Raw genomic sequence first — 21,254 nt, forward strand, 5'->3', positions numbered from 1 at the left:
GGCTTTATGTTTGGTTAGAAAGTTTAGCTGCACTCCGTCCCACACCTTGATTTAAGAAAATTCGCAGCTATGATTTGCAATGTTATTCAGTTTATGTAGCGAGCTGAATATTATCTCACTTTGTTTTGTCACTGCAGGTTAAAATCCAACAATTTGGCAGATGATTGTGTAGAAATGCTGATTTCATCTCTCAAGGGAAACTGCACTTTGGAGGAATTGGATCTGAGTAACGATGATTTGTATGAAGACCGGGCAAACCGACTGACTGACAAATCTGTTACCGCATTGAAGCGTCTATTGCAGAGTTCTGCTAATCTGAAGGAGATCAGGTGAGTTCCGTTTTTTTTTTAATGGATTAACAGCGTATTTAATATTTGGATATGGATTCTCCGCTGTTCGGATTCTCCCTTGCGCCAGCAGCTCACCCATGCTCGGGGATTTCCCAACTGCGTGGGGGCTGACCATAATGGTAAATGTCATTGGCCAGCTGGCGTGACGGAAAATTCCGCTGCCGGTGGGGCAACGCGGAACGAGGAATCCATATTGTTTGTAAGTAAGCTGTAATATTTCTTTTCTGAAAATTAATGCATTTCCATGTGCAGAAAATGTCACCTCAAACTCGTGGCAAGAGTATCTTAACGAGTATAATGTAATAATTAAAGAGGTCTACATTAGTGCAATTATGTTGAGTTGCGACAGGCCAAGGCAATTGAGAAAACTTCCCTCCATGAACAATGGGAATATGTTAAACGGAAAGAAACGAAACATCTTGTTTGAAATTGCCATCAAAGAGTAAAACTAATTTCATAATAGGTCTCATGTGCATGTGAGTCCAGATCCAGTGGGATGTGGTTGAATATTACGTCCTGCCAGAAATAATCCATCGAGCAATTCAGTTCTATAAAAAAGTTAAAAACAGAAGCAGCAAAAATACCAGCGTGAAGGACAAGTCACGAATCGTCTAGCTGAAGTTGAAAATTCCTCTTCATAGAACATAGAACATAGAACAATACAGCGCAGTACAGGCCCTTCGGCCCACGATGTTGCACCGAAACAAAAGCCATCTAACCTACACTATACCATTATCATCCATATGTTTATCCAATAAACTTTTAAATGCCCTTAATGTTGGCGAGTTCACTACTGTAGCAGGTAGGGCATTCCACGGCCTCACTACTCTTTGCGTAAAGAACCTACCCCTGACCTCTGTCCTATATCTATTACCCCTCAGTTTAAGGCTATGTCCCCTCGTGCTAGCCATTTCCATCCGCGGGAGAAGGCTCTCACTGTCCACCCTATCTAACCCTCTGATCATTTTGTATGCCTCTATTAAGTCTCCTCTTAACCTTCTTCTCTCTAACGAAAACAACCTCAAGTCCATCAGCCTTTCCTCATAAGATTTTCCCTCCATACCAGGCAACATCCTGGTAAATCTCCTCTGCACCCGTTCCAAAGCCTCCACGTCCTTCCTATAATGCGGTGACCAGAACTGTACGCAATACTCCAAATGCGGCCGTACCAGAGTTCTGTACAGCTGCAACATGACCTCCTGACTCCGGAACTCAATCCCTCTACCAATAAAGGCCAACACTCCATAGGCCTTCTTCACCACCCTATCAACCTGGGTGGCAACTTTCAGGGATCTATGTACATGGACACCTAGATCCCTCTGCTCATCCACACTTTCAAGAACTTTTCCATTAGCCACATATTCCACATTCCTGTTTTTCCTTCCAAAGTGAATCACCTCACACTTCTCTACATTAAACTCCATTTGCCACCTCTCAGCCCAGCACTGCAGCTTATCTATATCCCTCTGTAACCTGCTACTTCCTTGCTCACTATCGACAACACCACCGACTTTAGTATCGTCTGCAAATTTACTCACCCACCCTTCTGCGCCTTCCTCTAGGTCATTGATAAAAATGACAAACAGCAACGGCCCCAGAACAGATCCTTGTGGTACTCCACTTGTGACAGAACTCCATTCTGAACATTTCCCATCAACCACCACCCTCTGTCTTCTTTCAGCTAGCCAATTTCTGATCCACATCTCTAAATCACCCTCAATCCCCAGCCTCCGTATTTTCTGCAATAGCCTACCGTGGGGAACCTTATCAAACGCTTTGCTGAAATCCATATACACCACATCAACTGCTCTACCCTCGTCTACCTGTTCAGTCACCTTCTCAAAGAACTCGATAAGGTTTGTGAGGCATGACCTACCCTTCACAAAGCCATGCTGACTATCCCTGATCATATTATTCCTATCTAGATGATTATAAATCTTGTCTCTTATAATGCCCTCCAAGACTTTACCCACTACAGACGTGAGGCTCACCGGTCTATAGTTGCCGGGGTTGTCTCTGCTCCCCTTTTTGAACAAAGGGACCACATTTGCTATCCTCCAGTCCTCTGGCACTATTCCTGTATCCAATGATGACATAAAAATCAAAGCCAATGGTCCAGCAATCTCTTCCCTGGCCTCCCAGAGAATCCTAGGATAAATCCCATCAGGCCCCGGGGACTTATCTATTTTCAGCCTGTCCAGAATTGCCAACACCTCTTCCCTACTTACCTCAATGCCATCTAATCTATTTACCTGGAGCTCAGCATTCTCCTCCACAACATTATCTTTTTCCTGAGTGAATACTGACGAAAAATATTCATTTAGTATCTCGCCTATCTCTTCAGACTCTACACACAACTTCCCATCCCTGTCCTTGACTGGTCCTACTCTGTCCCTAGTCATTCGCTTATTCCTGACATACCTATAGAAAGCTTTTGGGTTTTCCTTGATCCTTCCTGCCAAATACTTCTCATGTCCCCTCCTTGCTCGTCTTAGCTCTCTCTTTAGATCCTTCCTCGCTACCTTGTAACTATCCATCGCCCCAACTGAAACTTCACACCTCATCTTCACATAGGCCTCCTTCTTCCTCTTAACAAGAGATTCCACTTCTTTGGTAAACCACGGTTCCCTCGCTCGGCACCTTCCTCCCTGCCTGACCGGTACATACTTATCAAGAACACGCAATAGCTGATCCTTGAACAAGCTCCACTTATCCAGTGTGTCCAAAACTTGCAGCCTACTTCTCCACCTTATCCCCCCCAAGTCACGTCTAATGGCATCATAATTTCCCTTCCCCCAGCTATAACTCTTGCCCTGCGGTGTATACTTATCCCTTTCCATCCTTAACGTAAACATCACCGAATTGTGGTCACTGTCCCCAAAGTGCTCACCTACCTCCAAATCCAACACCTGGCCTGGTTCATTACCCAAAACCAAATCCAATGTGGCCTCACCTCTTGTTGGCCTGTCAACAAACTGTGTCAGGAAACCCTCCTGCACACACTGTACAAAAAACGACCCATCTAATGTACTCGAACTATATCTTTTCCAGTCAATATTTGGAAAGTTAAAGTCTCCCATAATAACTACCCTGTTACTTTCGCTCATATCCAGGATCATCTTCGCCATCCTTTCCTCTACATCCCTAGAACTATTTGGAGGCCTATAGAAAACTCCCAACAGGGTGACCTCTCCTTTCCTGTTTCTAACCTCAGCCCATACTACCTCGGAAGATGAGTCCCCATCTAGCATCCTCTCCGCCACCGTAATACTGCTCTTGACTAGCAGCGCCACGCCTCCCCCTCTTTTGCCTCCTTCCCTGAGCTTACTAAAACACCTAAACCCCGGAACCTGCAACATCCATTCCTGTCCCTGCTCTATCCACGTCTCCGAAATGGCCACAACATCGAAGTCCCAGGTACCAACCCATGCTGCCAGTTCCCCTACCTTATTTCGTATACTCCTGGCATTGAAGTAGACACACTTCAAACCACCTACCTGAACACTGGCCCCCTCCTCCGACGTCAAATCTGAGCTCCTGACCTCTATACTCTCATTCTCCCTTACCCTAAAACTACAATCCAGGTTCCCATGCCCCTGCTGCATTAGTTTAAACCCCCCCCAAAGAGCACTAACAAATCTCCCCCCCAGGATATTTGTGCCCCGCAGGTTCAGATGTAGACCATCCTGTCTGTAGAGGTCCCACCTTCCCCAGAAAGCGCCCCAGTTATCCAGAAATCTGAATCCCTCCCGCCTGCACCATCCCTGTAGCCACGTGTTTAATTGCTCTCTCTCCCTATTCCTCATCTCACTATCACGTGGCACGGGCAACAACCCAGAGATAACAACTCTGTTTGTTCTAGTTCTGAGCTTCCATCCTAGCTCCCTGAAAGCCTGCCTGACATCCTTATCCCCTTTCCTACCTATGTCGTTAGTGCCAATGTGGACCACGACTTGGGGCTGCTCCCCCTCCCCCTTAAGGACCCGGGAAACACGATCCGAGACATCACGTACCCTTGCACCTGGGAGGCAACATACCAAACGTGAGTCTCTCACGCTCCCACAAAATCTCCTATCTGTGCCCCTGACTATAGAGTCCCCAATTACTAATGCTCTGCTCCTCTCCCCCCTTCCCTTCTGAGCAACAGGGACAGACTCTGTGCCAGAGGTCTGTACCCCATGGCTTACCCCTGGTAAGTCGTCCCCCCCACAAGTATCCAAAGCGGTATACTTGTTTCTCAGGGGAACGACCGCAGGGGATCCCTGCACTGACTGTTTTTTCCCCGTCCCTCTTACAGTTACCCATCTAAATCTCTTCATTAACGTCTTGGAAATTATGCAAAGAAGGAGCAGCAGAGTTGAAAAATGGACCACTAATTAACAGGACGATAGTAATTTTCACTGAAACAGACCCAATGCTGAATATTATTTCATCCCCATTCCTGGATACGTGATTTTCCAAAAATTTCCAGGCAAGCTAGATTTTGCGACAGAATAATATATTGATTGGATGGAGGGCGACTTTGATTCTCCCAAATTATGCTCGCACACCTTGAAGTAAAAAGTAATCAAGGAGGAGAAAAACAAGGAAAACATGTACAAATGTCAGGTTATACATTTTGGTAGGAAGAACAGCAAAAGCGATGGTTATTTAAATGATAAAGTATTAAAACTAGCTGCTGTGCAGAAGGACCTGGGTGTCCTAGTGCATGAGTCGCAAACAGTTGGTTTACAGGTACATAGATATTTAAGAAGGCGAATGGAGTTTTGTCGTTCATTGCTATAGGGATGAATTTTAAACTAGGGGGGTTATTCTGCAACTGTATAAGCTGTTAGTGAGGCCACACCTGGAGTATTGTGTTCAGTTTTGGTCTCCTTACCTGAGAAAGGAGGTACTGGAGCTGGAGGGTGTGCAGAGGTGATTCACTCGGTTAATCCCAGAGTTGAGGGGGTTAGATTACGAGGAGAGGTTGAGTAGACTGGGACTGTATTCGTTGGAATTTAGAAAGATGCGGGGGGGGGGGATCTTATAGAAACATATACAATTATGAAGGGAATAGATAGGATAGTTGCGGGTAAGCTGTTTCCACTGGCGGGTCAAAGCAGAATTAGGGGGCATACCCTGAAAATAAGGGATTTTGGACTGAGTTTAGGAGGAACCTCTTCACCCAAAGTGTTGTGAATCTATGGAATTCTCTGCCCATTGGAGCAGTTGAGGCTCCTTCATCAAATATTTTCAAGGTAAAGATAGATAGTCTTTTGAAGAATAAAGAAATACAGGGTTATGGTGTTCGCGCGGGAAAGTGGAGCTGAGTCCACAAAAGATCAGCCATGATCTCATTGAATGGCTCGAAGGGCCTGCTCCTATTTTCTTATGTTCTCATGTAATCACATAATGACTGTGGCACAGAATTGGGGTAATTACAAAGGTTATGTGTGTACAGCCTCCTACAGGAACGCTTAATCAGTCTTTTCTCAATGGAGTGTGTTATCATTGCCCCACCAAAATATGGAAGATATACTTAGGGTAACAAGAATACCGAATTCATGCAAGGTGAGGAACGTAAATGTTGATGACAACGTGGATTTCAGAAACACCATTCCGACAGATTTTGCCTGGCAGAAAGTTCAGAAGCGTCCCCTGAAGAAAGCAATGTATTGCAATTGGAGAGAAAACAATACATGTTCGGTTCCCAGCAAGCAAGCTGTTGTATAAGGAATATGTTGTTCCATCGATGTAGTGGTAGCGTGGTCAGCACTGTTGAAACAAAAAGCGCACTTGGGTACCATCGAATGGGTGTGCTAAAGTGCAGGTGTCCAAAACGGGGCAAATTGATAACATCTATCATCGAAATACGCGGCATCCAGAAGGAAACATGTCCTCTCAGAGGCGACAGAAATGTATTCACTGAAGACAAATAAATACATTTCAGTCATGCGAGCATTAACAACAATGGCGTGAACTAATTTTGGATCACTGAAGAATGTAGCAAAGCATGCGACGGCTAAGGGTAACTTATCTTAATTTTGCAACCTGCTGAACCTACAAGAGCGCCATGAATAGTAAACAATTGAAGCCGTAATCAACTGAATGATCAATGCGATCCTACATCCATTATTTCGATTAGAAATTCTGGTTCCTGAGGCTTAGTAAATCATGTAAGAAATTATCAATTAACGTACCTCTACAAGGATCCTCGCTGTTATTAATTGGTCAGGATGTGTAGATGCCTGTATTGGACTGGGGTGGCCACAGTAAGAAGCCTTACAACACCAGGTTAAAGTACAACTTGTTTTTTTCGAATCACTGGCTTCCGGAGCACTGCTCCTTCATCAGGTGAGTCATTAATTGGTGTCAGACTGCGCAAATGCCGAATCGAGTTTGGAATCATTTGCAATCATTGTCACTCAGAAGTGCTGAGTTGATGGTCCATTGCCGCAACTATATTATGATCTCAAAACACCTCGGTCCTCCCCTGCATCGTCCCAGTCTATAGGGGTGAAACGATTGAAGGCAGTGGATACGGCAAAGGCTATGGTCCCTGAAAATATTCTGGCAGTTGCCTGAAGAATTGCGCTGCAGAACATGCCTCACCATTAGCCAAGCTGTTCCAGTACTGTTACAACACGGGAATATGCCTGGCAGGATGGAAAATTGACCAGGTATGTTCTGTACACAAGAAAAAAGATAAGTCTAACGCGGCACGAACGAAGATGGCTGTGGTGTTTGGAGTTCAATCAGCGGAGCTTCAGACATCACTGCAAAACGTTCCCAGGGTAGTGATTTCACTTCTATCATCACCAGCTGCTTCATGAATGACGTCCTTCGGTCATTAGGTAAGAAGTGCGGATGTTCGTTGCTCATTACATAATGTTCAGCACCAGTGAAGGCCCCTCAGATTCTGAAAAAAATCATGTTCAAATACAGCAGGACATGAGAAATATCCGGGTTGGGCCGGCGGGACTCATGTAGTATTCGCGCCACACAAGTCACAGGCAATGACTACCTCCGCCAAGAGAGGTTCGAAACATGGCACCTTGACATTCAGTGACATTAAATCGTTGAATCCACCAGTATCGCCATCATGGGAGCGACACTTGACTATAAAGTGAACTGGACTAGCCATATAAATACTATTGCTGCCATAGCAGGTTACGGGCTGGGAATTGAGTGGTAGGTAACTCACCTGCTGTCCCCCAAAGCATGTCGACCATTACCAAGGTACATCTCAAGTATATAATAGTATTCTCTCCACTTGCCTGGATGGTTGCAACTCCAACAACACGAAAGCAGCTCGTCAGCATGCAGGACAAAGGAGCCCGCTTGAATGCTACCAAACCATTCCTACATCATCCAGTCCCTGCACCACCGACGAATAGTGGCAGTCATGTGTATCATCTCCACGATGCACTGCAAGAACATAAAGGTTGCTTAGCCAGCACCTTCCAGCCATTGACATTTAGAAGGATTGGAACAGCAGATACCCACGCACACACGGGGAGGATGTGCAGACTCCGCACAGACAGTGACCCAAGCTGGAATCGAACCTGGGACCCTGGAGCTGTGAAGCAATTGTGCTATGCACAATGCTACCGTGCTGCCCTTAAGAACGAATACATCTACACTATACCATTTTACTGTAATCCATGTACCTATCCAATTGCTGCTTGAAGGTCCCTAATGTTTCCGACTCAACTACTTCCACAGGCAGTGCATTCCATGCCCCCACTACTCTCTGGGTAAAGAACCTACCTCTGGGTAATGAACATACTCTCCATTCCAGGCAACATCATGGTAAACCTCCTTTGCACCTTTTACAAAGCTTCCACATCCTTCCTAAAATGAGGCGACCAGAACTGTACACAGTACTCCTAATGTGGCCTTACCAAAGTTTTGTACAGCAGCATCATCACCTCAATGCTCTTAAATTCAATCCCTCGGTTAATGAACGCTAGCACACCATCGGCCTTCTTCACCGCTCTATCCACTTGAGTGGCAACTTTCAAAGATGTATGAACATAGACCCCAAGATCTCTCTGCTCCTCCACATTGTCAAGATCTCTGCCGTTAACCCTGTATTCCGCATTCATATTTGTCCTTCCAAAATGGACAATCTCACACTTAGTACATAGAACAATACAGCGCAGTACAGGCCCTTCGGCCCACGATGTTGCACCAAAACAAAAGCCATCTAACCTACACTATACCATTATCATCCATATGTTTATCCAATAAACTTTTAAATGCCCTCAATGTTGGCGAGTTCACTACTGTAGCATGTAGGGCATTCCACGGCCTCACTACTCTTTGCGTAAAGAACCTACCTCTGACCTCTGTCCTATATCTATTACCCCTCAGTTTAAAGTTATGTCCCCTCGTGCCAGCCATTTCCATCCGCGGGAGAAGGCTCTCACTGTCCACCCTATCCAACCCCCTGAACATTTTGTATGCCTCTATTAAGTCTCCTCTTAACCTTCTTCTCTCCAACGAAAACAACCTCAAGTCCATCAGCCTTTCCTCATAAGATTTTCCCTCCATACCAGGCAACATCCTGGTAAATCTCCTCTGCACCCGCTCCAAAGCCTCCACGTCCTTCCTATAATGCGGTGACCAGAACTGTACGCAATACTCCAAATGCGGTCGTACCAGAGTTCTGTACAGCTGCAACATGGCCCCCTGACTCCGGAACTCAATCCCTCTACCAATAAAGGCCAACACTCCATAGGCCTTCTTCACCACCCTATCAACCTGGGTGGCAACTTTCAGGGATCTATGTACATGGACACCTAGATCCCTCTGCTCATCCACACTTCCAAGAACTTTACCTTTAGCCAAATATTCCGCATTCCTGTTATTCCTTCCAAAGTGAATCACCTCACACTTCTCTACATTAAACTCCATTTGCCACCTCTCAGCCCAGCTCTGCAGCTTATCTATATCCCTCTGTAACCTGCTACTTCCTTCCACACTATCGACAACACCACCGACTTTAGTATCGTCTGCAAATTTACTCACCCACCCTTCTGCGCCTTCCTCTAGGTCATTGATAAAAATGACAAACAGCAACGGCCCCAGAACAGATCCTTGTGGTACTCCACTTGTGACTGAACTCCATTCTGAACATTTCCCATCAACCACCACCCTCTGTCTTCTTTCAGCTAGCCAATTTCTGTTCCACATCTCTAAATCACCCTCAATCCCCAGCCTCCGTATTTTCTGCAATAGCCTACCGTGGGGAACCTTATCAAACGCTTTGCTGAAATCCATATACACCACATCAACTGCTCTACCCTCGTCTACCTGTTCAGTCACCTTCTCAAAGAACTCGATAAGGTTTGTGAGGCATGACCTACCCTTCACAAAGCCATGCTGACTATCCCTGATCATATTATTCGTATCTAGATGATTATAAATCTTGTCTCTTATAATCCCCTCCAAGACTTTACCCACTACAGACGTGAGGCTCACCGGTCTATAGTTGTCGGGGTTGTCTCTGCTCCCCTTTTTGAACAAAGGGACCACATTTGCTATCCTTTTCAGGGTTAAACTCCATCTGCCACTTCTCAGCCCAGCTCTGCATCCTATCTATGTCTCTTTGCAGCCGACAACAGCCCGCCTCGCTATCCACAACTCCACCAATCTTCGTATCGTCTGCAAATGTACTGACCCACCCTTCAACTCCCTCATCCAAGTCATTAATTAAAATCACAAACAGCAGAGGACCCAGAACTGATCCCTGCGGTACGCCACTGATAATTGGGATCCAGGCTGAATAGTTGCCATCCACCACCACTCTCTGACTTCTATCGGTTAGCCAGTTCATTATCCAACTGGCCAAATTTCCCACTATCCCATGCCTCCTTACTTTTTGCAGAAGCCTACCTTGGGGAACCTTATCAAATGCCTTACTAAAATCCATGTACATTATATCCACTGCTTTACCTTCATCCACATGCTTGGTCACCTCCTCAAAGAATTCAATAAGACTTATAAGGCAAGACCTACCCCTCACAAACCTGTGCTGACTACCCCTAATAAAGCAGTGTCTTTCCAGGTGCTCAGAAATCCTATCCTTCAGTACCCTTTCCATGACTTTTCCTACCACCGAAGTAAGACTAACTGGCCTGTAATTCCCAGGGTTATCCCTAGTCCCTTTTTTTGAACAGGGGCACGACATTCGCCACTCTCCAATCCCCTGATACCACCCCTGTTGACAGTGAGGACGAAAAGATCATTGCCAACGGCTCTGCAATTTCATCTCTTGCTTCTCATAGAATCCCTGGATATATCCCGTCAGGCCCGGGGAACTTGTCTATCCTCAATTTTTTCAAAATGCCCAACACATCTTCCTTCCTAACAAGTATTTCCTCGAGCTTACCAGTCTGTTTCACACTGTCCTCTCCAACATTATGGCCCCTCTCATTTGTAAATACAAAAGAAAAGTACTCGTTCAAGACCTCTCCTATCTCTTCAGACTCAATACACAATCTCCCGCTACTGCCCTTGGTCGGACCTACCCTCGCTCTCGTCATTCTCATATGTCAGCTCACCATCACGTTCTAAGTTTCAAATATCGAGGTGCAATAAATGCTGCCTTTGCTAGTGGCTGCCATATTCCAGACATGAATAAAAGAAGAAAACACCTTTGAAACGTCACATTTTACAAAAGGTGATTAAAAAGTGGGGAAAAACGTGCATTTTTGACGTTAACATTACCGCTATAAAAATTAACTAGAAATAGTGACTATTAATGAATTCTTTGTTCTGTTGTTTTTTTCAGGATGTCACACAATAATTGTCTGCTAAAGGACAGAACAATTTGAAGTTCCTCCATGTATCAGATCGATTGACTGTTATTACATAAACATTGTCATTAGTTTGTTTACATTTTGAATTACATTTTTGACGCGCTTGAATCAGGATTAGAAATAAAATAAAACGCATTGTGGAGGGAGAGAACGACGATTGAATGTCGCAGCTTCAAAATTGGCTCTTCCAGTTCATCTCTTGCACCGTTCTTTGGGACAAAACATTCTGCTTCTTCTCTGAGAAAAAGTATTTATACTTTTTCCACTTCATTATGGCGCGTTCAGTTGTCAAGAAGTGATCTCGATATTCGGGAAACAAATCTGCTAAAGGCTGTCTGAACATTGTCGCCAAATCGACCTCCAAACTGTCCACCAGTTGATATTTCTCGACGTCATCACCCATCACACTTAGCCTACCCTCTCCTCTGTCGGTCAAGCTAATTAAGTCTTTTAGATTCTCGATTGCGACGGGCACATCGTTGATCTACTGATCGTTTAATTCAAACATTTAGCATTGTCACAGTTGACCCCATATATTTAGTCAGAAGCGCTGGCAATGATTATTATTGGCAAGACACCTATGCCAGTCTTTGTTACAGATAATTCAAAGATCAATTGGAAACCTCTGTGCCTGGTGAAAACTTCTGCTCCGTCAGAGTCAAGGGCGAAAGGGGTATCTGAAGTATACATACATGATCTGAAGAGGGACCAATTTCAATTCTGGACGTCGTTAATTGATTTCTGTTTTGTTTCTTTTGTATCGCGCATTCTGTTCTTATTTTGAATTGATGTTTTCATTTTAATTACATAATAAAATACGATATAGTGAGCTATCTTGCACACAAATCGATTTCGGATAGCTATGGCTATGTAGAATTGCTAGGTTCATTTGCTGACTTCTCGCTACAGTGCCTGATGTGCATTGTGCTGTCTCAGCTGGTATTTGCAGAAACCCGTTTCAAACAAAGGAAATAACTGACTTTGCTGAGCGGTTGTGAACTATCTTACCTGAATGCATAAGTGAGATAGGAGTAGTAGAATGCATGCAGAATTGTCCGAAAAGTCAATCACTATAAACTTCAAAGTAAAACATGTTCAAAATGAAGGCAAACGGTATAAAGATGATTTAACAGGCAGTCTTGTGCCTTCCTCTCAAAATATCAACTAATCACAAATGGCCTCGATTCAACTTTTTAAAACTGATGCCATTCTAGTGTTGACCATTTACCAGCATTTGTATCCACCCGATCATTATGTAACGTTGTAGATCTTTTCAGTTTCATACCTGTAGGTCTTTAAATGTCCAAGTATGGAAACGAAAGACCTTTCATTTAGCCACGAAGCCGCGCTGCTGCTAAAATGATCAATCGCAGGGTTACACTTTCAGCTAGTCCTGCAAAATCACGAGGTCAAAAGTGCGTATGTTCCCTGATAATTGCGCAATGCTCACTATGACGATCGACTCTACATATGCTTAATCAATCCACATTCTACTTCAGCAAGGAATAGGTAATACCCAGCCTAGGGCTGACACATAGTAAGTTTCATTCGCGCGTCAAACAATTCTGAGGCAATGACCATCTGCAACGACGGAGTATCTTTAAAAAAAAACTCATGACATGTAGTGACATCATCGAATCTCAAAACATTAACATCAGGAGGTTACCATCGATTGGACATGTGTGTCTAACTTGTAAAGAGACAGAGAGACCAGCAGGTGGAAGACGTGTTTAACACTTCTGCGTGTCATGCCAAATTATACCATTGTGAACAGAACACAATGGGAAATGATATTAACATACAGGTCCAAGTCAATTTTTAATACAATGGGAGAAAGTCATTCGTTGTCCAGAAGAGGTATTGAAGGAAAATATGCTGGTCGCCAGCTTTTAGGTGAATGGAAATAAATAAGCTTACAGAATAGCTTGAAGGCAGAGGAAATAAGGGTATTCATGGTGGAAACCTTGCCCACTGCAGGTATTCAATTCATTCAAGGGAACGATTTTGTTTCTATTTTTTAATACATTGAAAGTACCCAATTCTTTATTTTCTCAATTGAGTGGCTATTTAGGTGGCCAATCCACCTACTCTGCACATCTTTGGGTCGCGGTGCTGAGTCGCACGCGCACACGGGGCGAATGTTCTACCTCCACATGGACAGCGACCCGGGGCCGGGATCGACCCTGGGTGTTCTGTGCCTTGAGATAGCAGTGCTAACCACCGCGTCACCGTGCTGCCAATTGTAGGGAATGATATAGCAGGGTCCCAGAAGATAGTGATGCATACTGCAGTAGAACAGCGTGTAGAGAATCCTGCCAAAGAGAAATTGCAAACAGACCACCATGGAGTATTTCCGCCTTTCACGGTGATGCGATCAGAGGCTTGAAACCTTGGACAAAAGAAGGGAGGAGTTGCGAGCCGAACCCGAGGCAAGTGAAATTTTGTGGTCAGATACCATCTTTAGCTAGGTAATGAAAATGAGACAGACATATACCATCTTTAGCAAGTTAAATGAGAATGAGACTGAAACCGAGAACGAGACAAATGAGTTCAATTCAAATATGTTGATTGATGTCCAGCAGAATGACTCGAAAGTAAAACATTTAAAGACAGCCCTGCCAGAATGAAAGCAAGGGCTAACAAGCAATATCAGGTTCGGGAGTTTTCCAACCAGACCAAGAGTGTTCATGTTGTTACTAACATGCCTGAAAGCTAGGTTCACTGGGCTGTGTAACGTTGAAAGAAACTTAAGAAATGTAAACTGTGTGATGCGCTCCCCAGATAGACTAAAAGCACACCTAGCGTTACATGATAACATCTGGAGGGTTACAAGCGACGCGTAAAAACATGAGAGTTTGTTCTTAATAATGCAGGGTCAAATTCGTTTAGTGATTTCCCTATGATTAATTTGGAAAATGGGCAAGTAGTGGAAAATTTAAGCCTTTGCTTAAATAATCTCCCAGGAAAGAGACGGAGCGAGGTGACAATGTTACTGCTGCCCTATACATGTATTTGTATAAATTAACTGGGAGGAAATGATGAGCGACGCATGACTTCGATATGAGGATCACCGTTCGAGTCATAAAATGTCCATATAGGTTATGTTCATCTGGGTTATCACATGTACAGAAGCAAATTGATTATTTGCTCAATAATGTGATGATTGAACTAGAGTTCTAGAGACCATGAACTCACCATGAGTTAATCGTCATGGTGCCAAAACATAATGGAATCCAGACACTGTGCGTGGGCTATAGGGGCATGAATGCCGCAGTCAAGAGGGATTTGATTCCTATTCCACATTTGGTAACTGCATTGGAAGCGATAGACGGTCGAAATTAATCACCAAAATTGACTTGCTTAAAGGACTACTGGTAACTACCATTGACCGAGAGGGCGAAGAAGATCTCCACTTTTGTGAGGCACCAAGGACTACCAAATCAAAATTCCCAACCAGGAAACCGCAATATTTAGATTTAGATTTATTGTCACTTATACCGAAGTGCAGTGAAAACTATTGTTCTGTGTCCAGGGCGGTCGATCGATGCATGAAAAACATAGGGCATACGATAAATACACAATGTAGATGCATAGACATCAAACATAGGGTGAAGATACGGAGTGCATTACTACACAATAGAGAAGATGCGTGGAGAGATAAATTCACTCCATAAGAGGGTCGTTCAGGAGTCTGGTAAGAGTGGGAAAGAAGCTGTTTTTGAATCTGTAGTTGCGTGTTCTCAGACATTTTATCTGCTGCCCGATTGAAGAGGCTGGAAGGGAGAAATACCCGTGTGGGCCGGGTCTTTGATTATGCTGCTCCCTTTTCCAAGTCAGCGGGAGGTGTAGACAGAGTGAATGGATAGGAAGCGGGTTCGCGTGATGGACTGGGTTGTGTTACCGACCCTTTGAGATTTCTTACGGTCTTAGGCCGAGCATTGCCATACGAGTCTGTGATGCAGCCAGATAAGATGCTTTCTATGGTGCATATATCAAAATTGGTAAGCGTAAATGTGGATATGCGAATGTCCTTAGTTTCCTGCTTTCTTGGTCGTAGCTTCGAAGTGGCTGGACCAGGACAGGTTGTTGGTGATGTGCTCACCGAGGAATTTGGTGCCATCTCCAAATGGCACCATTGATGCAGACAGGGGTATGTAAGACAATTCGTTTCCTGAAGTCAATGAGCAGCTCCTTAGTTTTGCAGACATTGAATAAGAGTTTGTTGTCGTTACAATACTCCACTAGGTTCTCTCTCTCCCTCCTGTGTTCTGACTCATCGGTTTTTGAGATTCATACCGCTATGCTCGTGTGATCAGCAAACTTGTAGATGAAGCTCTAGCTGAATTTTGACAGACAGTCGTGTGTGTATATAGGTTTATAGTAGGGGAATAATTACGCAGCCTTGCAGGGCCGTGTTATTCAGGACTATCGTGGAGCAGGTATTGTTTATGCTTACATATTGTGTCTATTGGTCAGGGTCGATGATCCAGTTGCAGAGGGATGAGCTAGGTTTTGGAGTTTTGATATGAGCTTGGCTGGGATTATGGTGTTGAAGGCAGAGCTGTAGTCAACGATTAGGAGTCTGACATAGGAGTCCTTGTTGTCGAGATGCTTCAGGGATGAGTTTAGAGCAAGGCAGATAGCATCTTCTGTGGACCGGTTGTGGCAGCATGCATATTGCAGTGGATCAAGGCATCCTGGGTGTATGGAGTTGATATGTCTCATGACCAATCTCTGGAAGCACTTCATAATGATAGATACAAAGGCCACTGGATGGTAGACGTTGAGGCCCATTGCCTGGTTCATCTGTGACACCAGTATGATGGTGGTCTGTTTGAAGCAGGTGGGAACCTCGCAACGGATTAGGGAGAAGTTGAAGATGTCCACGAACATACACGCCAGTTGGTTCACGCAGGATCGGAGTGCACGACCAGGGACTCCAATGGGACCCGTTGATTTCAGAAGAGTCACTTTCAAGAAGGCAGATTTAACTTCGGAATCTTTGATGGTAGGTTTGCGCGTGTCCGAGGCTATTGGGGCAGGGACCCAGGTTTCTTGATTCTCTGCTGGAAGCGAGAATAGAATGCATTGGGATTGGCGGGAAGGAGTGCTCTGTTGTCAAAGTTTCTAGTCGGCTTTGCTTTGTAGCCCATTATGTTGTTTAGGCCTTGCCACAGCTGACCTTGAGTCTGCATCGTTAGTCTGTGACTCAAGCTTAGTCTGCTTTCGTGTCTTGGCCTCCCCGATGCCTTTGCAGAGATCGTACCTTGGCCTTTTGTATGGCTCAGGTTCGCCTGCCTTGAACGCCTCATTCCTGGCCTTCAGTAGGGAGTGTCCTCCAGTATGAAAACTGAGTATTGATTCAGTGTCTCTACCATTTCTGTGTTCTGCACTATTAACTCCACGGTCTGATCCTCAAAGGGACCAACATTCACTTTAACTACTGTCTTCACTTCCTTATACCTATCGTTGATTTATATTTTGCACTTGCGTTCTTTAATAATCTTCCACTGCTCTTTGTATTGCTTTCTTATTAACCCTTTGTTGATCTTTAAAAGCTTCCAAATCGTCGAGCTTGCCAATGGCAGCATGGTATGCCTTAAATTTTGCATTACTTAATTCTTCAACTTCCTTGCTTTGCAATGCAAGTTTCCTCCCCCCTAGTTCATCTTCCTGTCTAGAATATACGTTAATTAGGAGGAATTTAATAGCTCTTTAAAGAGCAGCCACTTAAAGTACAGCCAATGCTCATGAACTCTCCTACCTCATAGTATTCCTGTCCAGACGAGTAGGACCAAATCTGTCCTCATGCTCACGTAATTACATTTGTTTAGGTCCAGAACGAAAGTGGGGTACTCCAGTTTCTCACCCAGAATTCCTCCATAACAACCTTGAATCTAATATAGCTAGCTAGTAAATGCACCCCCACCCCTCCCGGCCCTCACTAATTCACTGATGCTTCAACCTCTTGCACTGCTCCGTCACCTAAAACTCAGTCCAGGACTGCCCCCTCTCTTGTAGGACCTTCTACGTGCGGGCGTATTAAGCAGTTCATGAGTGCATTTAAAAAAACAAAATATTAACATAAATTTAGAGTACCCAATTATTTTTTCTTTCCAATTAAGGGGCATTTTAGCGTGGCCAACCCACCTAACCTATACATTCGGGTTGTGGGTGGTGAAACCCACGCAGACACCGCGAGAATATGCAAACTCCACAGGGACAACGGCGCAGGCCGGGATTCGAACATGCATTCTCAGCGCCGCAGTCCGAGTGCAAACCACTTCACCACGTGCCGCCCTCGTGTGTGCATTTTAAGCATTCCGCTCCCTCTAAACATTGTACATATGGCTACCGCATTTAAGTTGGAAAAGTTGAAATTCCCCACAATTTGAACCAGATTACTTTTACCCTTCTCTGAAAGTTGCCCACAGACCTGTTCATTTATTCCTCGAGGACTGCTAGGTCCTCTAACAGTCCTCGAGGCACTATTGAACACTCCCAGAAATGTGATTGTTCCATTTTTCTATTTGAGTTCTATCTATATGTCTTCAGTAGAAGAGTCTGCTAATTCAGTAGAAGAGTCGGGGCGGGTTTAGCACAGTGGACTAAACAGCTGGCTTAGAAGGCAGAACAAGGCCAGCAGCTCGCGTTCAATTCCTGTATCAGCCTCCCGAACAGGCGGCGGAGTGTGGCGACTAGGGTTTTTTCACAGTAACTTCATTGAAGCCTACTTGTGACAATATTATTGGGTAATATTCTGCACCGCATGATGCAACTTTTCAGATACAGAAAAAAGCTTTCCTGGAGAAAGCGAAAGGAGAACTTTGTTTGAGCATAGATTGGTGTTTGGCAGAGGAAGAGGGTATGAAATATTAAATTACTATTTTTTTGTCTGTCCGTTACTACTTGCAATCACATACAATCTGTGCCCCTTGGCTTTCGGCTACTTTGTCCTTGCGGAAGATATTATCACTATCAGATAAATATAGACAGCTCATCATTTATTAAGTCAATTCACTCTCCTGTGAACAGATTCTTCCCTCACAAATATCCCCAGGCTGTTGAAACAAATGACTATAGTGGCTCATTATTCCAAACATACTTCTTTCGCTGCAAGCTCTCTGGTAGCTTAAACCCATTCCTAGATTTTGGTGCCCAGAAATATAATCGATGAAGTCCAAATAGTGTATTATGCAGACTTATTTTTGTTTAAATAAATTTGGAGTACCTAACTATTATTTTTCAATTAAGGGGAAATTTAGTTTGACGATGCATTTAACCTGCACATCTTTGGGTTGTCAGGGTAAAACCCACGCAGACAAACTCCACACGGACAGTGACCCGGGGCTGGGATCGAACCCGCGTCCTCAGCGCCGTTGGCAGCAGTGCTAACCATTGCGCCACCGTGCCGCCCTCAGTGTTATGCAGACTTATGTTATCAAATGCCGCTTTAGCAATGTGCTCCTATTAATAACTCTTACTAGCAGGTACAATAGATTGAAATCTAATATTGGTGATTTACCCGTCCATGCAAATTAAAGAAACACCAGGATGTGTGCAAACGTCCGTCATGTCCATTAGCTGTTCCAGCTTGCAGCCGAGAAAGTTGATCGTCATTTAGTAAACATGTGAAGGTTTTATCACTGGAAACTTCCACGCTAAACTGAGTTCCTGGTTGAATGGACTGCGAAAAACAATAATGGGATTTTTAAACATTTTGCACCGTGTTTCTGTTTTCCCGCTCGTCTAACCTAGTAATTGCCGCAGCAATTGTAGCAACTGTCAATTGCTGAAACCTCAGGGACAATGCTGCGCATACAAGTTAGAAATTAATCGTTATGTGAGTCATAGAAAAATGGCGTCAGCATAGATTGCGAGAATGTTGTTCCATGCGATGGCCAACTATAGAAATGATAACGATTCCAATAGATCTGAAAGAAAAAATAAAAAGGAAAAATAAATCAGTTGCCTCATTTGGCTGAGAGTTTGGGATAGTAACATACACAAAGAGCGGAAATGGCTGCTCTGAAAAGAGCAAACGGAAATTGATGAACAAAAGGCAGACGAAGCGTGATGAAAACAATACAATCTCAATAGACGTTAAAATGTGCGGCATATGGAATATTCAGCTCGCAGAATCATAAAAGCACAGAATTGATACAGCGCAGGAGATGGCCATTCGGCCTATCGTATCTGCAAAGGCTCTCCAAATGAGATTCATTACTTCGCACCATTCCCCAGCCTTTCCCGGGCATCCCGTAATATTGTTTCCATTCAAATTGGTTATAAATGTGTTCAATTATATTCCAGCGATAACTGTGAAACGAGTATTCAAGAATATCCCAGTGCCGTCCTTGTTCTTAGGGAGCAATCAACTGGAACATCCATACATCACTTTGTGACTGATGCTGGGCCTCCTCTTCGAGGAACACTGCATGATGGTTGGCCGACAATGGTCAGGTCGGAGCAGTGTTACTCAACAGAAATGAGAAAATGTTGAAATGTCCTTGAAACCACTAAATTAACAGCAGACATTTTTGCTGAAACTTGATAGAACAAGGTTTCACATTTTTATTTGAAGAAACATTCTGTATCAATTGACAGTGTGGCAGAGTGGCACAATGGTTGACACCGGTGCCGCACATGTTTTGATTCCGGCCATGCGTGACTTATGTGGATGTTGCACATGCTCTTCGTGTCTGCGCGGGTTTCCTCCGGATGCTCCGGTTTCCTCCCGCAGTCCAAAGATCCGCATTTTTCGGTGGATCTGTTATGATCAACGCGCAGGATTCCATGATAGGGCGGGACAATGTGTTCGAATGCAGTGCTCTTCCGAAGGTCATATAAACATGGAAAGAGGAGCAGGAAAGGGTCATTCAGCACTTCGAGCCTGATCCGCCATTCATTTTGATCATGGATGATCATCCAACTGAATCGCCTGATCCCTGATTCCCCACTGCCCCCACCCCCCGTCTCCACCCAGATCCCCTACGGCCCAAGTGAACTCAATGAACCGAATATCCTCATTCTGCACTGGAGGAATTCTATGGTTGCTGTGGATTCTTACAAAATAGATTGAGCTCTATCTCCTTGTTTGGAAGCAATTTAGACTTTTAAATGGTGAAATCTTCTAACTGTGCGTTGGAGCAGCTTTTCTGAATGTTTACATTTGCTTGATATTCTGTGAGGCGTGGTCAATGCAAGGATATGTGGAAACCTACCCACACTTGCAAACAAATCCCAGATATCCGGGCACCCATGCCCTTGCTAACCCTTCGCTCACTACGCCAAGCAGGGAGATCTTTCGATATTTGGAGTTGGTGGCTTTACGCTGACAGTTTTCATCTCACTTTATCCCCACATATTAGGTACCAACATTCCAAGGCCGCTGGGTTTGGTGGGGAGACTTTTGCTGATGTTCGTCCCTGTACAGTAATAAACACGTTGTATATGTTTTAATAACATTGATTAGTTCTGTGCCGGTCTCTATTTTGCTTTGATTGATTCGTCTCTATTTTACCCAACTCTTGAACATGGTTTGGGCATTTTAGTTGCCTTCGGATAAGGTAACCTGGCCGCCACATTTTATTTAACAGCGAATTTGGATCAAGCCAGGAGATTTGAAATGGTGAAACATGATTTATTTTCCTTGTGGATCGGTATAGGGAAATTGGGAACGCCTTGAATTAATCCAAATGCCATTTTGATCTCAACCGAGCTTCCAGTTTCTGGTTTGGGTCAAATCGAAGAATATGAGAACGCACATTTTAAGGAGAGAATAATGGACAGATCTATTCGCCACCGGATGGAGCTAAGGGGCTTGAGATCAGGTTCTGGAATGTTTGAACGCCAAAACATGCACTACACGTGTGTGTGACGCGGACAGGTGGGTTGGAGATGCACAGAGGAATATATTTGTCAGAGGTCAAAAGAAAATTAGACGATTAGTGTGTCGGTCTTTGCCTGACGCGCAGTGGTTTTGCCTTCTTTCTTTGAGTAACCTGACACCAATGTACATTTCCCATATACCCAATGTTAGTAACTTAAATTGGCTTAAATGTTTCATATTTGCAATGTGATTTTTAGAGATAGG

At 44.2% G+C, this 21,254-nt stretch overlaps 1 protein-coding gene across 1 annotated transcript in view; it reads left to right on the forward strand.

Moving 5' to 3' along the window:
• Positions 1–12,031, forward strand: part of LOC140410177 (uncharacterized) — a 198,762-nt gene extending 186,731 nt beyond the window's left edge. Inside the window, exons 18-19 of the mRNA XM_072498160.1 lie at positions 138–329; positions 11,131–12,031. Coding sequence (XP_072354261.1) covers positions 138–329; positions 11,131–11,173 — 235 coding nt within the window. The 3' untranslated portion in view covers positions 11,174–12,031. The remainder of the gene's footprint in view (positions 1–137; positions 330–11,130) is intronic.
• Positions 12,032–21,254: the final 9,223 nt, after the last annotated feature.

This window comes from Scyliorhinus torazame, chromosome 4 (assembly GCF_047496885.1).
Source record: "Scyliorhinus torazame isolate Kashiwa2021f chromosome 4, sScyTor2.1, whole genome shotgun sequence".
Lineage (NCBI taxonomy): Eukaryota > Metazoa > Chordata > Chondrichthyes > Carcharhiniformes > Scyliorhinidae > Scyliorhinus > Scyliorhinus torazame.